The sequence below is a fragment of the Danio rerio genome, chromosome 4, assembly GCF_052040795.2.
Source record: "Danio rerio strain M-AB ecotype USA chromosome 4, GRCz13ab, whole genome shotgun sequence".
Taxonomy (NCBI): Eukaryota; Metazoa; Chordata; class Actinopteri; order Cypriniformes; family Danionidae; genus Danio; species Danio rerio.
In genome coordinates, this window is record NC_141024.2 from 52,745,001 (window position 1) to 52,771,151 (window position 26,151).

Consider the following 26,151-nt stretch of genomic DNA (forward strand, 5'->3'; position numbering starts at 1 on the left):
TGCGGGACTAACGTTAACGTTATCCCGCAAATGCACAGAGACTCCCAGATGCCCAAGTAGATGCCCGCAAATGAATGATAATCTCTCGGAAATCGCGCGTCTCCCGCCCGGTCATTAAACACTTTGCACACCCCTCTCCACCGCATCCCTCCCAGCTCTTCAGGTACGTCGCGCGCAAGTCACCCCCACCGCTCTTTAGGTACGTCGCGCGCAACTCATCCCATGCTCTTTAGTTACTCATCTCTCCCGCTACCTCCCGCAAATCAACTCTGTATCCCCCGAAAATTACTTTTCCCAACTCGCGATGTCTGACGTTAGTAAGTTAGGCTATTTATGTAGTCAGGAACATCTTAGTCAAGCTTTTTCTCCCGCTTGATATTGTGCTTAAAACTATAGGCTAAACTTAGCATGCACTGTACACAACATTTCCGTTTTATTAAAGACAATTTAGTGTGTTGTAAACAGCCACCTGTCTGTAAAATTAATCAACTGATTCATATTTGAGCAGCCTAATGATGATACAGGTTTGATTTGTAGATTTATTATCAATAATCAACATCTGAATCAAAAGATTTCTGAAAAAGTGTGAGGCATACTTTGTGATGTTCATCTCTCCTTTTTATCTGAATGTTATGCATATGTGTGGATACTAATTTTTTTGTTGTTTTTTTAACAGCCACAGTTCTCTATACAATAACACAAGACCCTGTGACGGTGGCTGATTAGAGATGGATGGTGTATTTCCAGAGTTGGTGAAATGACCAAGCACACCTTCTTGGTCATATGTGGTAATAATAATAATGAAGGTATGTTTGATAAAGTTCTGTATTTGTTTCACATAAGCTGAGAGGGTATTAGAGCATTAGAGAATAACAAATGACATGAAGGTGATAAGTTTTGTATTGTAGGTGAACTGTTACTTAAATAATGTTTTGCTCTTTACTTTGCACTTTTCCTCTTCTGCTTATCCTAATATTTTAGATAATATTTGGACCTGAAACATCTGCTAGACTCCAGGAAAGGTGGCGTCAATACTGGACCTGAAAGGGCCTAACATGTTGAATCTGGTAAAGAAACACGCACGCACGCACGCACGCACGCACACGCTTACAGAAAACTGTTGTTTATGAAGTTTATGAATATTTTTTACACTGTGGCCAATATTTTGGGGAAGTCAGCATCACTAAATGATATAAAAGATTTTAAGCTCCTCTAAATTTTGCTCCAAGTGTTGTGTTAAATTCAGGATTCTGGACAGACAGCTGCCTGTTTTTCCAGTTCTAGTCATAGTGGTTAACCTAATTGTTTTTGGAGATCCAACAGTGATGTATGTGTTTTTTCTACTTTTCCATATCCTGTCACCTCAACCAGCTGGGAGAGTCAAGTTGTGGATCATGATGAAGATTTTCAAAAGGTGGGTTTAGATTTCTTGAATGTTTTATTTACTTTAAATGTTCTTTTATATATATTATAGAATTTGATTGCAATTTGTTTTCAAACATTTTTCTTAGTCATGCTGGAGTCTTGAAGAGTTCTTAGATGAGCATCACCCTATATCCGTGCATCAGGAACCACCAGACGAGCGATCAGCAGCTACTACATCGTCATGGATAAAAAGGTCATCCTGTGGCTGGGAAGCACTTCATTCACAGGACATGCTTGATGAGATTTCCTAGCTCCAGTTTGTTTTCACACAAGTTTACAGCATTTATACCTTCATTTAAACTGCTGTGTTTGATATGGAGGACCAAGGAAACACCAGAAGTGAAAGATTTGCACACCAAGTTGTTTAAAATGTAATTTTACAAGAAAATTATGAGTTCAGAAGAAAACTATGAGTTCAGAGAAAACTATGAGTGACGCTATATTGAACTTTCAAATTGCTCTGATAACACATCAAGTTTGGACCAAAGGACTGAAACAGCCTTTTTGAGCACTGGTCATACATATTTTGTTGATACTGTCTGTACTAATAAAACATTTAAAGCATATTTGACATTGTTGCATTTTAAAAACTGAATGAATTGTTGAAGTGGTGAATGTTTTCAAATAAAATGTTTTTTCTTTTGTAATTTACAGTCTATTTTACCTTTTTACCATATTTACACCCAAGAGAGTTGAATAAAATAACAATATATTGTAGTAAAAAAATTACTACCAGGCGGTGTTAAATATAGTTACATTTTTAACTCTGCTCAGAGTTAAAATTAACCCTTACTTCGGTGTCAATGTGCCAACCCTTTTGAAAGTGTTGATTTAACTCTGTTTTGAGTGGACCCCATGAGACACTTTCAAAGTGTTGAAATTAACACCCATAGAGTTGTTTTGGGTCCCCATATTTTGCTGTGTATGTCAGCAAAGTATAGATACAACTTATGCAAAGGAACTAAGGGTTTACATACATTGTTATGATAGGATAATAACTTGATAATATGTTACTCATTCTAACTTCTGCCACATATAGCTTCATACAAGTATTTAACATATATAATCAGTGCTTTACATATTCAGTTATTCTACACAATCAGCCATTCAGTAATAGCCTTCTCCTAGTGTTGCTTCTGTGCAGGCATACTCATATTACACAGTATTTTTAACACATGCTGGCATGTTTGCTGCAAACACTACATACATTTTGAGAAGAAAAAATTAACTGCTTTACACTTAGAAAATACTACACACTGAGAGAATAGAAATCTTCTTTAATCCCTCCTCTTAAGACTTTAGTCTTAATATTATTGTCTTTTAACCCAAAGTGCAATTTCATAATCCAGTTCTCTTAATTACCTCTATCTAGTGACTGATATAAGCCACATAGCTGTTATCAATTGACTAGATTATGCCACTGTACTTTGACAGAAGTCCAGCCAAACATCTCCCCTCTCTTTTGATTTGAAGGAAGTAAAAGACTGTACTCTGTTTTTTCTCTTAACACATCAAAGACAACAATGTTTTAAGCATAAGTATTCAGTTGGTTCAGTCCTAGCTGCTGGTTTTCACTCATGTAGAATATACTGAAGTGATATTATATATAGGTACCATAAAAGCAATATGCAAACAAATTCAATATGCAAACATAAAAAGCATCAAATGTTGATCTTGATCTTTGGTCATCCTTGTTTCTCTTCTTCTAAGCTACCAGCATCTTCACTTGACTTTAATAGATGTTGATGGAGATGTGTGGTTAAGAGTCTGAGTTTTGAAATCTGCAGTTGTGCATTCATCATCCCTTGACTTGTGGCACTGCTGTATGTGGTATTCAGGCATATTATCAGAATCACTCTTTACTTTGTTCTGATTTACTTCTCCTTCCACACGTTACACTTAGTAGTTTAGAGCTTTGGAATATTCAGGCTCCTCTGTTTCCGGTCAGCTTTCCCTTGCTGGAGTTGTTTCCTTTCGCTCCTTTGAGGCATTGGTACCCCATTAATGGCATCCACTTTGGCAGCTGTTGGATTTGCCCTCATCCAGATATGGTCCTTTCCTCCTGAGCTCTCTCCTTTTTCCAGAACATCCACAGATAGACTCGATCAGCTGGACCAATTGAACCTTGTATCACTGCTCTCACACATGGCTCCTTTCTGGTTTCCTGCACAGATATCGGTTTGCACATGGCAATTATTTGTTTCTTCATAAAAGTCCCTACTGCATTAGACATCTTTGCAAACCATTCCAAGAGGTTATGTGCAAGGGTTTAGGTGAGATTATATGCAAGGTTTTATGCAAAGTTTCATGTGGTTTCTTGCAAGGGTCGACCCAATAGCAGTTCATGCGATGCAGTGTTAGATGCTTGTTTCTGTCAGTTTCCATGCCATCATTCACCAATGCACTTGTTAACACATTAAACCCATTAAGTTTATTATTTTCACATCTTTCATTGAGCGTTGGCCTTGATGGATCATCTTCATCTCTTTCAGCCATTTCTGGTAATTGAGCATACAATTACTCTCTCTTTTGCTTTATTCACAATTTTTCATACTCCTTTAGATGTTTTTATTTATTTATTTTATTTAATGATGTTTCTTATTAACTTTGATTTTAATTACTTTATGAATGCAAACCTTTTATGAACTTATTTCTGCTGATGTTTCAAATCCTTGGAAGTACTTCTTTTGTCACAAATGAATAACTGTTCCTGCTTCATAATTTGCTTCTGGTACCATCTCCAATCATCTACTCATCATAGTTTCTCAACTGTGCTTGTTTACAGAATAATTCTCTATCCAGTCAACACCAAAAACAGTCATCATATCTCACTGTCTGGAGCAATGGTCTCCAGTCAAGTCTTTTAATTGAACTAGATCTTTGTGAAGCTGTAGATAATTCAATCACCCACATATTGTGACAGTGTCCATCCTAAGATCTTCTCCCTAATTTTGACCCTTCTGCATTCTGGTGTATACAGTATTTGCTAGTCATCAGCCTACACAAGAACAAACAAGTTTCTACCCTCCTCTGGTAGTTACCTAAAATAAACTCAATAGAAAATAAGCACTTAATATATTTACCATCCAAAAGAACATATCTCCACATACAATATGAACTTCAGCTGGAAAATCTTCTCCTATTGATTGCTCTTAAATCATATTATCAACATTAAGCCTCTTTGATCTGTCTTGATTAACCATTTATTTTTATTATCAAATTAACTTCAATTAAATATTATTAGTTACGTATAATTTATTACTCCTTTAAATTTAAATAGAAATGTCTAGGACAGATTGTATATTACAGTAAATGTTTCTATTAATGCTCCTATTTTTACACTTTTTGATAGAGTTTTATACCTATTTCAGCATCTAGTGTTTTTCTTTCTGGGCAGATCTACATCTGATTTAATTTTAACCCTCACTTTGCTGGCAGATTTTATCTGCATCTCAGTCCTGTAACGACAATCATTTAGTTGGAACTTGACACTTCTTTCTTTTACTAATCAATTTTCTGAGCTATATATTAATTTCTTTTTGTCTTTGAGTTATTTTCTTTTGGCTCATAATTATTTCCTGAGGCATTCCCCTCAAATTAGTTGTTCATACAATTTTGATGCATTTTTTTATCAGCTGACTAAAACTTACTGTATGTATCGTAAATTTCTGTTTGCTCTGTTTTAACTATAATTCCTTATTAATTCCTTATATTGTTTTCTTAAACACTTTTCTCTTTCATTTTTTCTTATAGCAATTTAGAACTGTTACTTTCTGACCTTATGTCCTATGAATTTTATTTCAACTTGTTATTTCAATCTTCTCTTTAACTATACATAATTTTTCTAGATTTGAATCTCTTTCCAGTTTTCAATATCCAATCTTGATTTAGGCCATTTACAATAAGATTATGCTAAGATATTTCTTTTACTTAATTTTAACTTAAATACTTAATTCCATTCTTATTTATTCTCCTATTTATTTATTGCCTTATTAAAAGCTTTTTCTTTTTCTTTAGTTAGTCTGCTGCATTGTAATTTATCCTTCTATGTTTAAGGACTTTTATGATTAAACGTATTAAAACTTAAACCTAAATTTTTTAACATTCATTATAATATATCATTCAATATTTAAAGTTTCACCTTGAAATTACCTTATAACACTTTTTCTTACTTAAAATTTGCATGATAATAATTTCTCTCAAATTGACAGGAGTCTGATTTGATACAAGAATGGGTAGCTACACTTTTGTTCTTAATTTTCCTTCTGTAATGCTTGAACTTAATTTAGACTATAGGAGCTACTTTGAGGTGGACTGTCAGACTATCCCCCCTCGCAACCTGAGACAACCAGCTCACAGATTGGTGCTTCTGTGGTGTCCTGACATTCGTTCATATCAGGGCACAGTTTTTCCCCCTCTCTCTCTGGGCTGGCTTCTTTCTTTGACTCAGCTGATGTAAAGTTCTGGTGAAGCGTTTTTTCTCTTTGATCAGTTCATCAGTCTCTCGTTAGTGTCTCTTTTTACAGTTTTTTACAATGGCTATGACACTTTTTTCAATACATTTAACAAATTTGCTAAACTCTTAACGCAGTTAGCACAACATCCGTCTTCGTGGGCTATACAATTAACACATTTCTTGTTGCTTTAACACAAAATGCATCCAGTTAACACAAATTTAAAATGCTTAAACTTCTTTTATACACAAACACAACTAAGACCAAAACAATGTAATTTTAAAGTCAAATTTACAAATGCTTTCACACAGTATGTCAGAACAGATAACTTCATGTTCTAAACAGAACTTATATAGGCTAAAGTCAATTGAAACACAAATATATTCCTGGTATTTTATTCCATCACCAATGACAAACAGCTTATTGCAGTTATGTAAATATATAAATCATAGCTGATTCCCATCTAGCAACCAAACTCAGGTGTTCAGGTTTTTCCAATTACATGATCATATGTTATAAAAGAGGACTATTTGAGCTGATCTTGTGTGGAAAAGGAACAATATACAGCAACACAAAGAAAGAAAGAAAGAAAGAAAGAAAGAAAGAAAGAATGCCTGCACGAGGGAGAGGAAGACGAGTACCAGGACAAGGGAGAGGAGTGGGACAAGGTAGAGGGAGAGGAGTGGGACAAGGACCAGGGAGAGGAGTGGGGCAAGGTAGAGGGAGTGGAGTGGGGCAAGGTAGAAGGAGAGGAGTTAGAATGCGTGGTGGCGCTCAAAGAAGGACCAGAGCTAGGGTAACTGATCAGATAAGAGCTACTATTATTGATCATGTCATAAACCACGGGCTATCATACAGAGAGGCTGGTGAACGAGTACAGCCAAATCTCAGCCGGGACACAGTGGCATCCATTGTCCGCATTTTCAGGGAAACCAACAGGTAGGATATTGCTTCTTCTACAGTAAAGTGTAACTAACCATTTACTGTATTAGAGTAACTGTATGCCTTTGGTCTCTAAAAAGTATCTGTATTTTGTCCCTCTAAGGTTTCAACGTTTACCTCCCTCAGGGGGCAGAGGAAAGCTCCTGAATGAAGAACAGGAACTTGCTATTGTCAACATGGTGATTGCTGACAATGAAATAAAACTGAAGGAAATTCAGTCCAGAGTTGTAGAGGACAACTTTGTCTTTGGGAATATTGCAGCAATTAGCTTAACCTCAATTTCTCAGACTCTAGCTAAACACAGAGTCAGAATGAAACATCTATACAAAGTTCCTTTTGAAAGGAACAGTGAGCGCATCAAAGAACTCCGTCACCAATATGTCCAGGTAAGGTTATGCAATACAGTCATTACTCTAATATACACAGTGTGTTTTAAAGTAAACTACTCTATAAACCTGGAGTTCATTAGTACATAGTGTACATCTATGTGTCTAATTACTTTCAGAGAGTCATGGAGTTGGAGGCCAATCAAGTTACACATGAAATAATCTATGTTGATGAGGCTGGCTTCAACTTGGCGAAAAGGCGTCGCCGTGGGAGGAATATAATAGGCAAAAGGGCCACAGTTACCGTGCCGGGCCAGAGAGGAGCCAACATCACCATGTGTGCCGCAATCTCCAACAATGGTGCACTCCTGCATAAATGTCAGATTGGCCCCTACAACACCGACTGCCTTCTCCTGTTTTTAGAAGACCGGCATGAAAGACTGGTGCCAGAGGTGGAAAGGGGACAGGTGGAAGACCACTTGCCTGTATATGTTATCACGTTGGACAATGTGGCATTCCACCATTCTCGTGCAGTCACAGCCTGGTTTGACGCTAATCCAAGGATGATGTCCCATTTCCTTGCCCCTTACTCCCCTTTTCTCAACCCTATTGAGGAGTTTTTCTCAGCCTGAAGATGGAAGGTTTTTGACCATCGTCCACATGACCAAATGGCCCTCCTGGATGCAATGGATGCTGCATGCCAAGACATCACAACTGAACACTGCCAGGGGTGGATAAGGCATGCCAAAAGATTCTTCCCACGGTGCCTTGCCAGAGAAGATATTAGGTGTGATGTGGATGAGAACATGTGGCCAAATGCAGAAGACCGGGCAGAATAGAGGATTACTTTTTTTATTTTATTATAATTCCATTTTTTTTTTCTGGTTTATTTTTGCAAATAAAGTCTGTACTGCAGCAATTCTGTTTCTGTATTTTTATTTTTTTTTTTTACATAAACTGTACATTTTATAAAGCTGCTCTGAGATGGTTGTTTTTTATATTGAATTTCTGCAGCAAAAGAAACAAAATGCATGCATTTACTAAACCCAACAACACAAAACTGTAAAGAGGCTTCAAATATAAGGGCAGAGCTGACACAAAATAATGCAGTTTCTGTAATGTCAGCTGATGATAGTGTTTTTATTGTCAGTGTATTCTGATTGACTAAATGTTTCTGTTGGAAGAGAACATGTGTTAGTGTTTTGAACAATTATGTCATTTTGAAACATGTTTATAGTGTTTTGTTAGACATGGTGTATTGTGTTCGTTTATTATTGTATTTTGAAAAGTAGTTTAGAGGTTTAGTTTATAATGTGTGATTTTGAGCATGAAATTAACTGTTTTGCCAATTGTGTGTTTTAGGTGTGTTGCTGCGTTAAGAGTTTAGCAAACTTGTTAAATGTATTGAAAAAAGTGTCATAGCCGTTGTAAAAAACTGTATTGTCTCTGAACAAATGTAGCTTTTTCAGTCCTCAGTAAATCCTGGGCATAAAGTTCAAGTGTCCAAAGCCATTTTGCTCTTTGTGTTTTTTCACATGCCTTTCCATTTGCCAGTACACTCAGAGATGTCTGGTAGGTACGAGTCTACAGTCCCCCAAAGTTCATCCCTATGTCCTCTTAATTAATATATATATAGAATTTAGCTCATGACTTAATAAATCTTTTTTTTTTCTTTTCTTTTTCTTTCCCATTTTTTCCTTCATCAAATAAAGACTCCTTTTATCCAATTTGTTTTTATTAATTCATTAATTAATTTATTTTTGTTTGCTGTTTAACAACTTATTTTTTCGAATTCTCAATAATTTTTATAATATGTAAATATGCTTAATTTTATATTTGTTAAATGTCCTTATAATAATTTTTTTGGCTTCAGATTGTGCTTCACTTATTTTTATTAATTTATTCTAGTGCTTGCTCACTAGTTACATTAAATCTTACATTATGTAATTTCTCTAACATTTCTGTTTTTAATTCACCAGCACTACATGGTGCTTACATCTGATATAACTGTTCAAAATCCTTACTGCAATAGCTTAGAGTTCATAGTACTAATTTAACTCCACATGTTTGTTAACTTAAAGCATTTTTCCAATCAGAAATGCAATTTGTAATTCTCAATCACTTTTTAAGTACATCAAATATTAACTACAACATTTTTTAACTCACTCTATGATGTTCTTTAATGTCTCCTCAGTGTCTATGCTTTACATCTGAATCACTGCTTTTACTACAAATAGCTGTTGGCTTACATGACAGCCTGTAGCTGTCATGTACAGTTTTTAGGATTGCTTACACACTAAAATTAAAAGTAGTACACTATTAGCAAAACCTTACACACAAGTATCAAAACATCAGCCCATATTTGCACAACTCTAAGCACATTGTCAACTTAACACTTGTTGCAAAACTCTACACACAGTGATTTGCAAAACACTAAACACACTTAACATACATTACACACTAAAATCTATCATGAAGTCACTTCATTGCAATACCAAAGCACGGACTGTCAAATCACTGCACCGTCCAACCAATTGGTTCAACACAGTCATCAGGTGTGCAAACACTTGTTTGATTAATTGTAGACACACCAATCATGTGTTTAAGCACTGTAAAATGCCAGTTTCAATGAAAACCATCAGGTCTCAATATCAACACTGGCACACACCATTACAGTTTTTTTGGATTGCTTAAGCACGATTTTCAAAACAGGGCCCATGTTTTCAAAACAGTACACACAATTAGCACAACCACACACCCAATTAGCAAAACACTACAGATCCTTTGCATAATTAAACTCTTGTAAAAACTATACACTTCTGTTTAAAAACCACACTTTACCATAAGAAACACATTTTCACATTTACTATACTCTGTTTGCACAAGTTACACTCTGCTGTGATAAACTTAAAACACTTTTAGCACTTCTACTTCCCTATGATTAGAGTAGGCTACCATCAACAAAGTACAAATATAAAGTAAATCCACCAAACAATACTCAAGAACAATGCTGCACCTTGAAGAAACTCATTTATTCATAAACATGTCTAACATGTTGACATAAGGATTTAAAGTACTGTAACATGTCACTTTAAGTAGTGAACTGTAAGTTAGACATCGTCTCTTCGCCTAGCTGAATCTGGCATGAGAATTATCAACATTGCAATGTTGTCCTTAGCAAGACACCTTGGAAAGAAGCGTCTTGAATGTAGAATCTTGTATTGCTGCTACCTCCATCTGGTCACAGGCCTCCTCCATGGTTTGGATGAGGGGTACCTCAGCCTGGAGATGGAGATCATATACCTTCCACCACTATGCCGAGAAAAACTTGACTATAGAGTTGAGGAATGGAGAGTATGCTGGAAGATATAGGACAGTGAAATGTGGATGTTGCTGAAACCAGTTCTGAACCAGAGCAGAACAGTGGAAAGACACATTGTCCCAGACAACAATGTATTGCGTAGGATCGAATTGTTTGCTGCTTTTATGTTGTGCATTTGGTCCAAGAATGTAAGTATATGTGCTGTGTTGTTAAGGCCCATATGGACATGGCAGTGGAGGACCCCATTCTTTGTAATGGCTGCACAGTGTAACTGTATATTTCCCCCACGTTGCCCTGGGACATTGACTATAGCCCTGTGGCCAATGATGTTTCTTCTACTCCGTGTTCTCGTCAGGTTGAACCCAGCCTCATCTACGTAAAGGAACTCATGCTGGATCTCCTCTCCATCTATTCGTTAAACTACCTGAAGAACAGTGTCAGGCAAAATTGTGTAGTTCAGTGTAGATCTAGTATTACAGTACAGTAAAAGATTATCACAGTCTTTTTACCCTTTCGAAATTGTGCTCTAAAGGCACTCCATGAATTTGTTTCATTTGAATGTTTTTTTTTTTTTTATGGTGTGTGCCAGTGTTGATATTGAGACCTGATGGTTTTCATTGAAACTGGCATTTTATAGTGCTTAAACACATGATTGGTGTGTCTACAATTAATCAAACAAGTGTTTGCACACCTGATGACTGTGTTGAACCACTTGGTTGGACGGTGCAGTAATTTGACAGTCCGTGCTTTGGTATTGCAATGAAGTGACTTCATGATAGATTTTAGTGTGTAATGTATGTTAAGTGTGTTTAGTGTTTTGCAAATCACTGTGTGTGGAGTTTTGCAACAAGTGTTAAGTTGAAAATGTGCTTACAGTTGTGCAAATATGGGCTGATGTTTTGATACCTGTGTGTAAGGTTTTGCTAATAGTGTACTACTTTTAATTTTAGTGTGTAAGCAACCCTAAAAAACTGTAACTACTTGATACAAGTAATGCAAAACAAAACCATAAGGTAAAAGAGTCAATGAGATGGCAGGTCTTGACATGAGGACTCCTGAGTAGCCACAGCATCCTGGGGTAGCTAGCACAACAACTTTTATATAGCCATTGATGAGTAATGCAGGCATCCAATCACGATTTACCACATACTCCAACCTGGGGTCTTGGGATCATCACAGAGTGTATTAATATTGTAAAACTTAATACCTGTCACTCTGCCTAAATCATAAAATATTCATCAAGTTTTTGCATTTTACTCAAAAAAGTAAATGTAGTAAACTAGAAAGAATCTTGAACCTAAAAATAAAGAAACTTTACTATAAAAGGATGCAACACAGGACAATTGAATGGGCTATCTAAACCTGAGGCCCTGGTATACTGCAAACTAACTGTCCTGAAGCTCCACCTTCTTTGATGTGTGGTGTCTTACCAGTGATTTGTTTCTCATTCAGGGAGTCAGACAGAGAACATAATCCAAAACAACACTAGCTACATGAATACACTGGAGAGAAGAGTACAGATGTATCCGCACAAGTACAATCACTTGCAAAAAGATTTTAAGAGGTGCTGTTTGCCAGATGTTTATGAAACTGTTCTTTATCAGCAGCCACCATTGTTTATGGTAAACAATTTCAAACACATTTTTAACCCCACCTACTGCAGTGTAGGAGTGTTGGAAAACAGTATACCAACACTCAGCCTTTTCATACATTATTCAGACATGACACATCCTGAGCAAATGAGAAAATGTTTTGCTGCATTCAGGTCATGTGTAAAATGTTTTGTCCATATGTTTCTTAAGCTGCTCTGAATGAGCGAAACTCAGTAGACACTGGTCAGATCTGTATGATTTCTCTCCACTGTGAATTCTCTTTTGAGTTTTCAGATGCGTTACCTGATTAAACCTCTTGTCACAGTATGGTCACTTGTATGGTCTCTCCAATGTGAATTTTCTGGTGCAGTTTCAATTTTGGAGCTGTAATAAAAGTCTTCTCACACTCAAAGCACATATACTCTTTCACATCAGTGTGGATCTTCATGTGTTCAGTAAGGTTTGCTAATCGGTTGAAACTCTTCCCACACTGAGTGCATGTGAATGGTTTCTCTCCAGTGTGGCTTATCATGTGTTGATTAAGGGATGATAATTGGCTGAAACTCTTCCCACACTGAGTGCATGTGAATGGTTTCTCTCCAGTGTGGCTTATCATGTGTTGATTAAGGGATGATAATTGGCTGAAACTCTTCCCACACTGAGTGCATATAAATGGTTTCTCTCCAGTGTGGATCCTCATGTGTTGATTAAGGTGTGACGAGCAGTTAAAACTCTTCCCACACTGAGTGCAAGTAAATGGTTTCTCTCCAGTGTGGATCCTCATGTGTCGATTAAGGTTTGATGTTTGGTTGAAACTCTTCCCACACTGATTGCATGTGAATGGTTTCTCTCCAGTGTGAATCATCATGTGAATCTTAAGATCGCTTTTTCTTCCAAAACTCTTTCCACACTGAGTGCAAGTGAAACGATTCTTGTCTCTCCTTTTCAAACTACCATCAGTCTGTAAATGAATTTTTTCCTCAATTTTGACATGATGTTTCTCCTCTTTAATCCCCTCATTCTCTTCAATAAGGTCTGAAATAAAAAACATTAATTTTAATTTTTTTTAAGTCTTAAAAACTCATCAAAAGCTGAAAAGTTAAAAGACACTGGAAACATTGGCTTCACAATGTAATTTTCATGCACATTAAACGTAAAATAAATCAAATATTTTGTTCAGTCCAATAGTGTGTGCATATTTAAGCAGATTCAATTGATATTTCAATAGTTCACACTTTGGTTCACAAGTTTGGCATGCTGTCCCAGGAGAGAACCCTGAGCTCAAAAGTTCCTTGAGCACTGTGCTCAATTCCCGTGTGCAGGGCGAGAGGGGAGCTCCAAGCTCAGGTAGGTCTCGAGTGCTCCCCCTATTTTGTTAAGAGCTGATGACGGAAAATGATTGTTATAAAGAGAAATGCTGCTAGATAAGAGTTTGACTGTAGTGCTAAATTTAGATTGATCAATTAACTTGTGTATGTTGTAAGTGTATGTTTTTGGAATTTGGGAGGAAACCGGAGAACCCAAGAAAAACCCACACGAACACGGGAAGAACACGGTAACTTCGCACAGAAATACAGCGGGCATGTTAAAGGACAAGAACCGGTGACGTTCTTGCTGTGAGGCAACAGTGTTAATCACTGGGCCACCGTGCCACCCAATTAAAAGAATGGTGGAGGAGTAGGGGTTGGAAGGAGGGATTCTTTAAATTGAAGATGACAATAGTGAGAAATATTGGCTCTTTATAGTGGGTTAGGAATTGTCTGATTGGTGGATCATACGTAGGTAATGTAGAACCAGCCATGTTCAATCATAATCACGTGATTCTCTTAAAAATAGTTTATAAATAAACTTCACTTCAAGAGTTCACACTTATTTGATGATTGATTATAAGCAAGTTTGACATGCTGTCCAGGGAGAGAGCCCTGAGCTCAAAAGGTCCTTGAGCCCTGGGCTCCCTCCCATTTGCAGGGCGAGAGGGGAGCTCTGAGTTCAGGTAGGTCTCGAGAACTCCCCAAAATGCTCTGCTCGGCACAGCAGCCTCGTATTTGAAGAACCCCCCCAAAAGGCAAATGAAGATCAATGCAATACCTGGCTGCTTGTAGAAGCAAAAATGTGACCAGTGTGGGTGTAAATGGTGAGATAAGAGTGGTTGTTGCTAGTGGAGTAGTGGTGTACTGGCAGACAGATTATGTACAACTTTGTGTGCTCCCGGGGCAGTTTTAATTGCATGGACCGGGCGGGAGAGTGAGGTAAATGTAATGATTTGAAGCATGTATGCGTGAGTTCTTTTAGAGAGGATCAATATGGCAGTGTTGAAATGTAGCTATAAAGTTCAGCAGAGTGTCTCTGCTGCTGCACACATGCGGCGAGTGTCAGTATCATGGAATTATTGAAGGGTAACTACACATCCACAGAGGAGTTTAAACTACTATGGCAGAGCAGAGTATCAGTATGAAAATTTGGAAGTGTTCAGGCAGAGCGTAACTGCTGCAGCAGTGATGCAGAGGGCAATGAAGCTCAGCGGAGCGTCTCTGCTGCTGCAGAGGTGGAATGGAATTCAATACTGGATGGGAAATACGCCTCCGTAGTGACATTTTAACTGCATTGGCAGTGCTGGGAAGTGTATCAGTAGTGAATGGCTAAATGGAAGTGTATATGAGCTCAGCAGAGCATCCCTCCTGCAGCCTCCAGCAGTTGTGCAGAGGGGAATGAAGCTAAGCGAAGCATCTCTGCAACTGCAGAAATGCGATAAAGTCAGTAATAAAAGGAAAGTACGCCTCTGGAGAGACGTTTCAACTGCTGTGGCAGTGCTGGGGAGTGTGTCACTAGTAAATTACTAAATAGAAGTGTATGTGAACTCAAGCAGAGCGTTACTGTTGCAGCTGTGTTGCAGAGGAGGAATGAGGCTCAGCAGCGTGACTCTGCGGCTGCCAAGGTGTATTGGTAGTCAGTGTCTGGAGTGTTATGTGTGTTCTTACAGAAATGTTATGATGGAAGTGGATAGGAGAGCTAGACTGACACTGTTGCTGCAGTGGTGCGATGAGTGAATGAAAATCAGCATATTAAAGAGTTGAGTGAACTCCTGCAGGAACGTTGGTTCTGGTCAATAGTAATGTGGGTATGAGCTCAGATAAAGCTACAATGTTGGTGTAGTAGTGCAAAGGGTGAGTATAGCTCAGTAGAGCTTCTAGAGCGTTGTTACTGCTACTATGTAATGTAATTAATTTGTGGTCCGTATGGAAGCAATATGTGTCCCCTCTAAGCCTCTGCGGCTGTATTATTGCGGGGAGTATACACACACACACTCATACACACACATATATATATATATATATATATATATATATATATATATATATATATATATATATATTTAGTGAGGTCAATAAGTATTTGATCAACCTGTGATTTTTCAATATCTCCTACTTAGAAATCATGGAGGGGTCTAGAATTTTCACCATAGGTCCTTCTCAATGTGAGAGCCAGAATCTAAAAATAAAAATCCAGAAACTGCATCGTATGATTTTTAAACAATTTATTTGTAAATTAGTGGCTCAAATAAGTATTTGATCACTTGAGTCAAAAATGCTTAATATTTGGTACAGAAGCCTTTGTTAACAATTACAAAGGTCAAACGTTTCCTGTAGTTCTTCACCAGGTTTGCACACACTGCAGGAGGGATTTTGGCCCACTCCTCCATGCAGATCTACTCTAGATCTGCCAGGTTTTGGGGCTGTCACTGGGCAATACAGAGTTTCAGCTCCCTCTAAAGATTTTCTATTGGATTTAGGTCTGGTGACTGGCTGGGCCATTCCAGAACCTTGATATACTTCATACTGAGCCACTCCTTGGTTTTCATAGCTGTGTGCTTTGGGTCATTCTCATGTTGGAAGACCCAGCCACGACCCATCTTTAATGCTCTGACTGAGGGAAGAAGGTTTTTGCCCAACATTTCACAATACATGGCCCCGTTCATCCTCTCCTTTATAAAGTGCAGTCGTCCTGTCCCCTGTGCAGAAAAACAACCCCAGAGCATGATGCTTCCAGCCCCATGCTTCACTGTAGGTATGGTTTTATTGGGATGATACTCATCATTCTTCTTCCTCCAAACACAACGAATGGGGTTAAGACCAAAAAGTTCTACTTTGTTTTCTCTGACCACAGGACTTTCTCCCATGACTCCTCTGGATCTTCCAGATGGTCACTGGCAAACTTCAAACATGGGTTGACTTAAGCAGAGGAACCTTCCTTGCGATGCAAGATTTTAAACCGTGACGTCTTAATGTATTACTGATGGTAGCCTTGGAAATGGTGGTTCCATCTCTCTTCACAGCATTGACCAGCTCCTCCTGTGTAGTTCTGGGCTGATTCTTGACCATTCTTAGCATCATTGATACCCCACAAGGAAAGATCTTCCATGGGGCCTCAGTCCGAGGGACATTGACGGTCATCATTAGCCTCTTCCACTTTCTGAAAATTGCTCCAACGGTTGTTCTTTTTTCACTAAGCTGCTTGGCAATTGTCCCATAGCCCTTTCCAGCTTTGTGAAGGTCTACAATTTTGTCTCTTGTGTCTTTTGACAGCTCTTTGGTTTTGCCTATGTTGCTACTTAGACGTTTGACTGATTGTGGAATGCACAGGTGTCTTTATGACTGATAACAACTTCAAACAGGTGCTATGAAATTAAAATCTTGAGCAGAGTGTAGCTGAACTATTTAAAAGCAAAATAACAGGTCTTTGAGGGTAAGAAATCTGGCTGAAAAGTAAGTGATCAAATACTTATTTGACACACTAATTTACAAATAAATTGTTAAACAATCATCCAAAGTGATTTCTGGATTTTTATTTTTAGATTCTGTATCTGGAAGTGGAAATGCACCTATGGTAAAAAATCTAGACCCCTCCATGATTTCTAAGTAGGAGATATTGAAAAATCACAGGGTGATCAAATACTGATTGACCACACTGTATATATATACATATATATAATATATATATTAATAAATAAAAGTAATTGAAATTAAAGTCCTATGCTAGTAGGATGGAAAATAGGGAGAACGGATAGATGTGTGCTGCTTAAAAATTCATGAGTGTTGGTGTTGGCTACTGAGAATTCTTCTCTGATGTTATATTGGCTGAGGGGAAAATATGATTTGAAGGCATTGGAGGATCAACGTCCGAGAGTTTGTATCTGTTGTTGGGAGAGGCGGTTGTGGGCTGCTGTAGTGGCTGCTCCTATCCTGAATGCGTGTGTAGAGAATGGTTCGGGTTGGGGGAAGCCTGAAATGCAGAGAACTTCTTTTGGGTGGTTTTTAAACCAAAAAATATGTTACTGGATGGTTAGCTTTGTCAGTAAAAAGTGAGGCGAGGGGGTTATGTTCTTGGGCTCTCCTGTAGTGTAAGAATGCTGAGAGGATTTGTAATGGGTGTGTGGGGGCGAGGGGATGTCAAAAATGTAAATAAATTGTTCTTTGCGTCGCTGATCTGTTTTGCTTTGCTTAGTTTCTTTATCCAGCGAGGTAATATCAGATATGGTGGGTGGATTGTGGGATTGAAATTAGATGTTATCGTTAGTTCGGAACATCTCAGAAATGCAGATAAAAAGCTAGTGTGAACATGGCATCAAAAATGCGGGCTGTATGAGTGGAAATATATCCTTTGCGTAGGGAGTGAATGCAATTAGAAAAGGATGTGGAGTGTAATGAGTTGTCTGGCATGGGGTAGGGGTTGTATGCCTTTGATAAGGAGGGTGGTTTGAGAATTTGAGTTTGAGACCCATGTATAAATTTGTGAAAAAATTGAATCCCACATAGGTAGCTTCAAATTAAACTAGCTTGTATGTTTTTTGAAACGTGTAAATGTGCAATGAATGAGGTGATAGAGAGGATTGAAAAATCTGGAAAAGGTGTTTCATACAAAGAGTGAAAGTGTTTGAAAGAGCTCCATGCAGTGACATATGACTGGAGAGTTCTAGGGGCGACTGCTTGAAGGATGAGAGAAATAGAGGATTCTCTGAGATGATATAAAGGGTGGTTTATGGCAATGTCATCTCTGAATAGTGAGGAACAGGTGTTGGATGATAAACTTCTTGAAAGAAAAACAAGACAGAGTCAGCAATTCGATTTTTTCAACCTGGTACATGAACAGCAGTTATAATAAATTGTTTTGTGGCTGCCATTCAAGCGAGATGTCTTTACAAGGGCATGAGTGACAGCGAGTGTGAGCGTCCTTTATTAATGCATTGTACTGTAGCCTCGTTGTCACAGTGTATAAGAATGCTGGTGGCGGACCACCCGTCACCCCAAAGAATGGCTGCGGCGATGGGATATAAATCGAAAAGTGCAGATTACTGTTCGTTTTGTGGCATTTCCAGCATTTGAGGGGCCAGGATGACACGAACCAACAGTCCTGGTAAAATCCCCTGTAACCGAGGTGGGCTGCTTCAGTGAATAATTTAATAACTACTAGTAATGTTATGAAGTCGCTGTAGAAAAAGGTACAGCGATTCCATTGCTTAAGGAAAGTAATCCATAAGCTGATTTTGTCACGATTGGGTTTAGTGAGAAGGATTGTGTCTTCAAAACCGAGGACTGTGGTGGAGAGTTGAAGGATGTGCGTAATAAACGGTTGACCTTAAGGGATGATGTGCATGGTGAAATTTAAGTGACCGAGAATGGAGAGGAGTTTGCGTTTGGTACATGATTGATTTTCGAGAAAGATTTGGCAAAGAGATGTGATGCAGTCAATTTCCATATTTGGATGAGATGCTTGGATTTTTTTTTTGAGTCTAATTTAATGCCCAGGAATTCAATGGAAGTGCTGGGACCGGAGATTTTTTCCTCTGCTAAAGGAATTCCGAGGTAAGTAAAAATTTTTTGGGTGATCGCATAATGTTTGTTTGGAGTTGTTGACGTAGAAGAAATGATGAGGAAATCATCTAACAAGTGTATGAGGCAAGGAATTCTGTAATTATTGGAAAGTATCCAACATATGACTTCTGAGAGCATGTAGAAAATTTTAGGGCTACTTTTGCAGCCGAAAGTTAACCGGACTGTGAAGTAGAATTTGGAGCGCCAACGAATGCCAAAAAGGGGCTAGAAGTCTGGGTGGATTGCATGACTTAAAAGGCAAATGTAATGTTGTCTTTAGCTAGCCAGGCATTGCGGCCGGCGGTTTTGATAAGGGATATGGCTTGGTTTCTGTTGTGGTAGTGGAGCAAGTATTCGTCTAGCGGAACAGTGCTATTAATGCTGGAGAAAATAGAGTTATGTGGCGCAGAGAGATCAATTATGAGGCATTTTTTACTAGAACATTTTCGGGTTGCCACACCTATTGGACTAATGAGATATGTGTCAAACGGCGGAGCTGTGAAAAGCCCGATCATAAAATCATTATCACTCTTTTTTTGTTGATTAGCTGATCAACTGCGTTTGCAGATTGTTTTTAGATTAGGACAGGTTGTATAAAGGGGAGGCTGAAACACCTGGGTGGAATCTGTGAAAAATTAGTATCAGCATGATCATTTAATTGAGATAAGGAATATTCACTGGAATCGATAGGTAGTTTTTATATTTTTTATTGCTTGATCTAATGATTGGGGAAATTAGTTTTGCGTTTGACCCACTGCAGAAAGAACAAACATGGAGGTATTTGCAGGGATTTCTGCCAATGTTAAATTATTGCAGATGTCACTGGAAGGAGAGGATGGGAGAGAAGAAGGGAGAAGAGGAGGAATACTGAAATTGGATGGGCGTGGGACATTACTGGTGGATATCCAGGTTTGTTTTGCATTAGTGGAAGGAGAGATGGAAGGGCAGGAGGTAGTGATGTGAAGACTGGAGTGGCAGACTGTGCAGGCTAGATTGAAAAAGACCCAATTATGGAGATCAAAGCACACGGCCCCCCAGTTCGGACTTTATTCCATTGGGTCACCCCAATTGCAAATTTAGTGGAAAATACTTTGTGGTAAGTGTAAAAATGTGTACCCCCGTAGGAGAGCGCAACCATGTAGTCGTTTAACTTGCACCTACTATGGGGGAAGACGAAGCAAATTACGTCTTTGTATCATGCGAATGCCATGGAAAACTCAACTAATGATAGAATGCGTGACTGTGTGTTGGATGACTGTTTTAAAGTGAAGATGAATTTGCTGCAATTCACCTGACAATCCTCTGTGGGAGGTGAAACTGGTGATAATGTAATGAGGTCCATGTCTGCACCTAAAAGAATCTGATTTCTTGTAGTTACAGAGATAGGGGGAGGTTTCAAAGCCAGACTGTTGGGTGGCGCAGAAAAGGTGATGGCAGTGAAAAGTGTGTAATGGGGACATGCTGAAGAAACTTTTGCGGGAAGGGTAGAAATTTGAGTTGGGTCTGTGCTGGTGTGTGCTGTAGGGAGTGTAAAAAGAAAAGAGGGGGGAATAGGATGAGTTGTACGAGAGGGGGGCAGTTGGTTTAGGGGTATAGGACAGGAAGTGAAAGGTTGAGGAGGCAGGGAAAAAGGTTGATTTAAATAAAGGGCAGAAGGAGCGTAAATATTAGAATGGAAAGGGTTAGAAGAGATTGGAGGAATATGAGGACTTAGGAGAACAAGAGGGAGGGGCGGGAGGCCAAGAGAAGGAGGGGGAAAAGTTGAGAAGATAATTGAAAGGAAGTGGGGAGTCCTTGGTTGAAGTCCTGACGGTGTGACATAGTTGGTGGTGACTGGGATTCCTGGGGATGTGGTCCTGTAGGTGAACTGCTAGATACGCTTTTAGTTTTGGATTTCCTTTTTCCTGGTTGAGTGCGGGTGGGTTGAGGGTACAGCTGGGCAATAAGCCAAAAGAAATTATCACAATAATTTTTTTTTTCATTGAAGTCGATGTCGATATTTATCACGGTAAACGTAAAATCTTTATATCTATCAATTTTATTACATTTTCAGAATGCCAATCTCTTTGTGCAGCTGATTAACACATTTTGTGAAATATTTTAGCTGTCTGACTATATAAATAATAAAATAATAAGAGAATAATCTTAATTCAGCATTTACTGTCACGTTTTCAACAACCAAAATCATTACCTACAAGTTATTGGATATTGTTGTTCAACATTAGAAAACAAACAAAAAAACAAAAAACGGTTTGGAACAAGTAAAAGGTGAGTTAATGGTCACAGAATTTTCAGTTTTGGATCAACTCTCCTTTTAATGGTGAGTATGGTTAATATAGGGTGAAATATACATTAATATATATTATTTAGGGATGCTAATGATTACTTGATAATCTAATGATTGTCGATAACGCTTAAACCGATAGACCTTAGGCCTGTTTCAGAGAGGAGGTTACATGAAAACAACCCTGAAATGAGAGAAACCCTGGGTTTTCCGTTTCAAAATGGTAGGTTTGTTAAACTCAGGGAAAGCAGGGTAAGTAAAACCTATTTCTGAAAGAGAGGTAACCTTAACTCAGAGTCAGTTACTGTGGTAACTTACTCTGTGAACCTAACCTGGTCGGGAGCAGGTTTTATTCTCTAAACTCTGAGTTTCTGTTGGTCTCCTCCCCTTTTTTAAAGACAAAGCGAAATTTCTCACCATAGCCTTGCGTTTCCACTCACCTATTTTAATGCTCATTTAAGAGATGCGCATAAAAACGATTGATGGACACGTCATGATGCACATAACTTTGGAAAATAAACATAAAAAACACGCACATAACAGAGTAGGATAAACTTTTATTCGATAGAAAAGAAGTGCATAAACTACGATGAAAACACTTTAACTGAACAAATTACAGTATGTGCGTTAAAAAAAAAGGTTTGTTATAAGAGATCATATGATGAAAAAATTTTGTGGGAATGGACAAACCAGCAGGCTGAGCACACTAACACATCCTAAATGCTGTTTTTCTCATTCATTCTAAAAAGCCTTAATCGTTTCAGAATTAATGTTATTATATTATTAATGACCTCCAGAGTGTCTGGAGTATGTCAAGAGTGTCTGTTCTCCACGTCTCATTGCTTCAAACACCTCCACAGGTTTATTGTGTGTCAGCATTGTCTTCTGAGGCGCAAGTACATTTATTAAATATAGAAAAAAATTATGCAGCTTCTACCGCAGTAAATTCCGCCTTTACTGTTGATATTTGGTGCCCATTTAATCAGGAAGTGATGATTTTGTTCTCTTTGACTCATTGGATGGAAACACTGCTTTATTCGCACATATCTTTTATGCGTTATTCCAGTTTTGCACATAAATTTAATTAATATATTTGGATGGAAACATAGCTATTGCCTACATTACAGTCACACAAAGAACAAAGTCACGTACAAGAATGGCTTGTCTTTTTTTAATTAATAAAGCTTAACTTCATTGACCTTTAACAGGGACAAGTAGCCTAGATTAATTAGGATTAGTATTCTTTCTAAAAACTATTTTTAGTTCTGCTTACATTCTAAATGTCATATTTAGATGTCAGTGTCAGTGCACTTTTAACTCACGCTGCTCAGACCGCGCCTAGTTAATTAATTAAAATGAAACCGTGAAAATAGTTTAATGGACTGTTTTGGTGCTAAAGCATATTAGCCTACCTATAGCGGGCTTGTTTTAAAGCGCTTCACCTCAGAAAATAAGGATTTAAATAATATTCCACTGCTGTCGTATATTTGCTGCATTTTTAATATGTCATTATTTTAAAGATTATGTCTTGAGCATCTGATTTCTCCACAGTGATTATGTCCTTTGTGGCCCGATAGTGGTATTACAGATTTCAAAACAAATATCTTAATATTAAAAAGGAAAGCCTGGCAAAAAATCCTATTAATGTCATAACAAATGCCCTTAAATCATGGAGCCTGTAGAACAAGTTTCAATTGTTCAGAGATGTGTTTGAGATTGTCTTTGTCATATATTTTTTCTGTCTTTCAGGGTTTTTTTTTCTTGTAAGGCACGGCTTTCAAAAAAGATCACATGAGACTCTGCTGGGTGGTTGCCCTGGTTTACCAACACTTGTTTGGGTCTGTAATTTCTTAGCATCTTCATAAGTATAGTATTGTTTTAAATTATGAAACAGGTTTGTAGTGTTTCCTGCTTTTGATGACACGAGTCATTGGTGCAGTTTGCAGTGCATGTTGCTCTGTTTAGTGTCGAATAGATACAAAGTAGACTACTGAAGTCTAGTGTCATTTTTTGTCAACAATATCTGTGATTCTGACCTTTTTTAGCGTATTTTTTTTCTTACTCCTTTAAGTCCAACTAACACTGTATGGCTGTAAACGTGCACAATCAAAACCTTACATATACAAGGTTTTAAAACCTCGACTTTTTCAAACTGAGGCATACCTTGAAAGCGGTTATCATCCCATGCCTGAGTAGCATAACAAGGTTTTTAGGATCCAAAAAAAAAAGTCTTAGGCAAAAAGATAACAATAGCGGCGCCTGCTGGTATGTGATAAATATGGTCAATATTCAGAGAATTTCTGACTAAGCTTACACTTAAATGTTTGCATATCATCAGCATGCTGTAATCTACGGAGACCCGGGACGTGATGGTGAGAAATAAAAGTAGGTGGAATGAAAAAAAAAACTGGGTGGGAGAAAAAAAGCTACAGAAGCTAATCTGGGATCAGTTTATCGTACAAAGTGCGTCTGTCAGTCGGCGCATATACACACATTCACTGGTTCAAAGGTAGCATATGAAAGGCGACGATTGACGCACAGATTTATTGTAAAGAAAGTGAATGCAGAGATTTTATTATAAATTTCAGGGTGCTTTTAAATGTTAAAATAAATCAGAAATATGGGGAAATAATTAATGATAGGATGATAGTGGGATAGAATGGTAAAATACGGGAAAATTTTGACAAAAAAACGGAAGGGTTGACATGAATGAAGTGAACAGGAAGTGTTTGAGGAGAAACAGTTTTTCAAGAGAATGCAAAACATCTTTGCGAGGGAACGCCAGAAAACTTAAAAATATATTTTCCTATCCCACCAGTTTTTTCCCTATCACGTCCCTTCCGGATCTCCATAGTAATCCATTTCTTAAGCAGCTACAGTCATTTTTAGACTAGTTTGTTGGCCAGTTGTAGTCAGTCCAAAGCTACGCGTTATTGTTCCACTATAATTTGTTTGTTTTGTCTCATGTCGTCCCACAACATCATAAAGTGTAGAATACTGTACAATGTTTTATAATAATTTATTATTTTAGTGTCCATTTCACTCAGAATATTTAATATTGGGGGCATCCACATTTTTTGACATACTTTAAAACAGGGTTTCTGCAGGTTTCACCAAGTTAAATGTAAGACTTTTATGACATTTTAAGACTATTATGAATGAAATTTTAGACTCATAAAGGGCTAAAGGCTAAGGAATTTTTCAAATGGCCCAGATGGAAAAGTTTTTTATTTGCCCTATCAAAAAATATTATGATTTAACACATTTAATAATGCACTAATAAATGAATAATAAAAATTAGAATATTTTAGATATTTCTTAGCAAAAGTTTTTAAATATTGTGTAAAAACAAGCAGGCTTTACTTATGTCCATACACTTTTCCAAACATCAACTTTCATTGAAAAAATAATAAAAAATAAGCAAATATCGTCAGCTCAGGTAAACTTTTTTAATTTATAGTTTTTGTTTATTTTATATAGCACCAGTGCTCAAGAACACTTTACAAACAGTAGGAGAACAAGAAAAGCAATAACCCTAAGAAGGAGATGGGAAATGGGAGACTAATATTAAATAAAAAGAATGACAAAAGACACAAGAACAAGTAACAAGAAATAAACTCATTCCTGTCTTTCAGTGAGTGCTTATGTGCGTTTAGGAGAACTAGGCAGCACACTCAGGGCTGCAAGATGGATTTAATTTAGTATTCATATTATTAAATATATCTGAATGGGGATCAGATAACAAAGTTGGTGTTTGAGAATGAAAATCAACCTGTTTGTTTCTGCAGATCTTTCTGTTTGACTGTGAATGTTTCTTCAATCTTCACATCTTCACTCTCCTCTTTAATAAATGCCATCTTTATCACAGTGTGGAGATCAGTCGCTTCAGCAGGAGTTTTTCTCAGCGTTTGGACACTTTATCCTGTTTAAAACGAACAAAACAATAAAAATGTCCTGTTTAAAATAAATAAAACACTGAACAGAAACAAAATAACTTCTCTTCAACTAGGGGTGTAACGCTATTAAAACCGAACCGAAATATCGTGATACACCAACCACGATGTATCGCGAAACTCTCGGGGCGTACCGCGGTACTCTCACGCCCCCTGCTGCCCATTGTTGAGGTTGACTTCACTTGTCTCTAACTAATTGAACCAATTTAAACACATCTTTATTATCACATTTGATTAAATTGTTTTAGTAATGATGAGGTTTTGTTCTAAATATTATATTTTAAAGTTAGTATTTTAGTGCATGTCATGTGACTTGAGTGAGCATCATACTCGTTACTACTGGACGCAGGATGGCTGCTTCACATAGTACTGAGATTGCAGATCCCTCAGACACATATAAGTCATCTGTGTGGAAACATTTTGATTTTCCAGTTAAGTACAGGAATAGAATTCGTATACAAAAAAGAGAGAAATATTTACACTAATAAAAATAATATAATAAAGTAGCAAATTCAAACAAAGTATCAAACAAAAATTAGTTAAACTCAAGCAAGGGGATGATAGTGAAGACAAACAAAAGAAATAAATATAACAAAACAATTCCAACTCATGAATAACCCCTTACCTCGCTAAAAACTGATGAAAAGGAAAAAAAAGGTCTTCAGCGCTGTGCGCCGCATTCTTCCCTATACTGAATAAAATAAACAAAGATGACGTTCACCTCTTACCTGATGTCTTTAACAATACATTTTCTACGTGTTTGCAAAATGGAAATCGTATGACATTTTCCCTATCCACCTTACACTAAGACTGAACTTGAATAGATACAGCTATATTGTCGGGAAGGAGCGGAGCCAAAAAATAATATACAAATCAATTGAAATAAAAATGTACAAACCTCACAAAATTTCTTAAAGTGGGCAAAAGTAATGCAAAATAATTTTACCCAAACGAAAGTTAAGCAAAAACAAAAAAAATCATAAT

The 26,151-nt window shown here is 37.5% G+C and overlaps 2 protein-coding genes and 1 long non-coding RNA gene across 5 annotated transcripts in view; 1 reads left to right on the forward strand and 2 right to left on the reverse strand.

Moving 5' to 3' along the window:
- LOC137490959 (uncharacterized) overlaps positions 1-1,991 on the forward strand; it is a 2,952-nt gene extending 961 nt beyond the window's left edge. Inside the window, exons 2-4 of the long non-coding RNA XR_015942890.1 lie at positions 677-806; positions 982-1,414; positions 1,512-1,991. This is a non-coding gene — a long non-coding RNA (uncharacterized LOC137490959). The remainder of the gene's footprint in view (positions 1-676; positions 807-981; positions 1,415-1,511) is intronic.
- LOC137491225 (uncharacterized) overlaps positions 1-26,151 on the reverse strand; it is a 481,743-nt gene that overhangs the window by 155,512 nt on the left and 300,080 nt on the right. The gene's annotated exons all lie outside the window — the stretch shown is intronic.
- Positions 1,792-26,151, reverse strand: part of LOC137489627 (uncharacterized) — a 26,210-nt gene continuing 1,850 nt past the window's right edge. Inside the window, exons 2-4 of one of the 3 annotated variants that reach the window (XM_087248535.1) lie at positions 24,987-25,136; positions 12,365-13,096; positions 1,792-3,589 (exon numbers count right to left, since the gene is read on the reverse strand). In XM_087248535.1, coding sequence (XP_087104661.1) covers positions 12,381-13,096; positions 24,987-25,071 — 801 coding nt within the window. In that variant the 5' untranslated portion in view covers positions 25,072-25,136 and the 3' untranslated portion in view covers positions 1,792-3,589; positions 12,365-12,380. Of the gene's footprint in view, positions 3,590-8,833; positions 13,097-24,986; positions 25,137-26,151 lie in introns of those variants that run through there. The other 2 variants (XR_015942670.1, XM_088650739.1) reach the window with 2 other exon arrangements.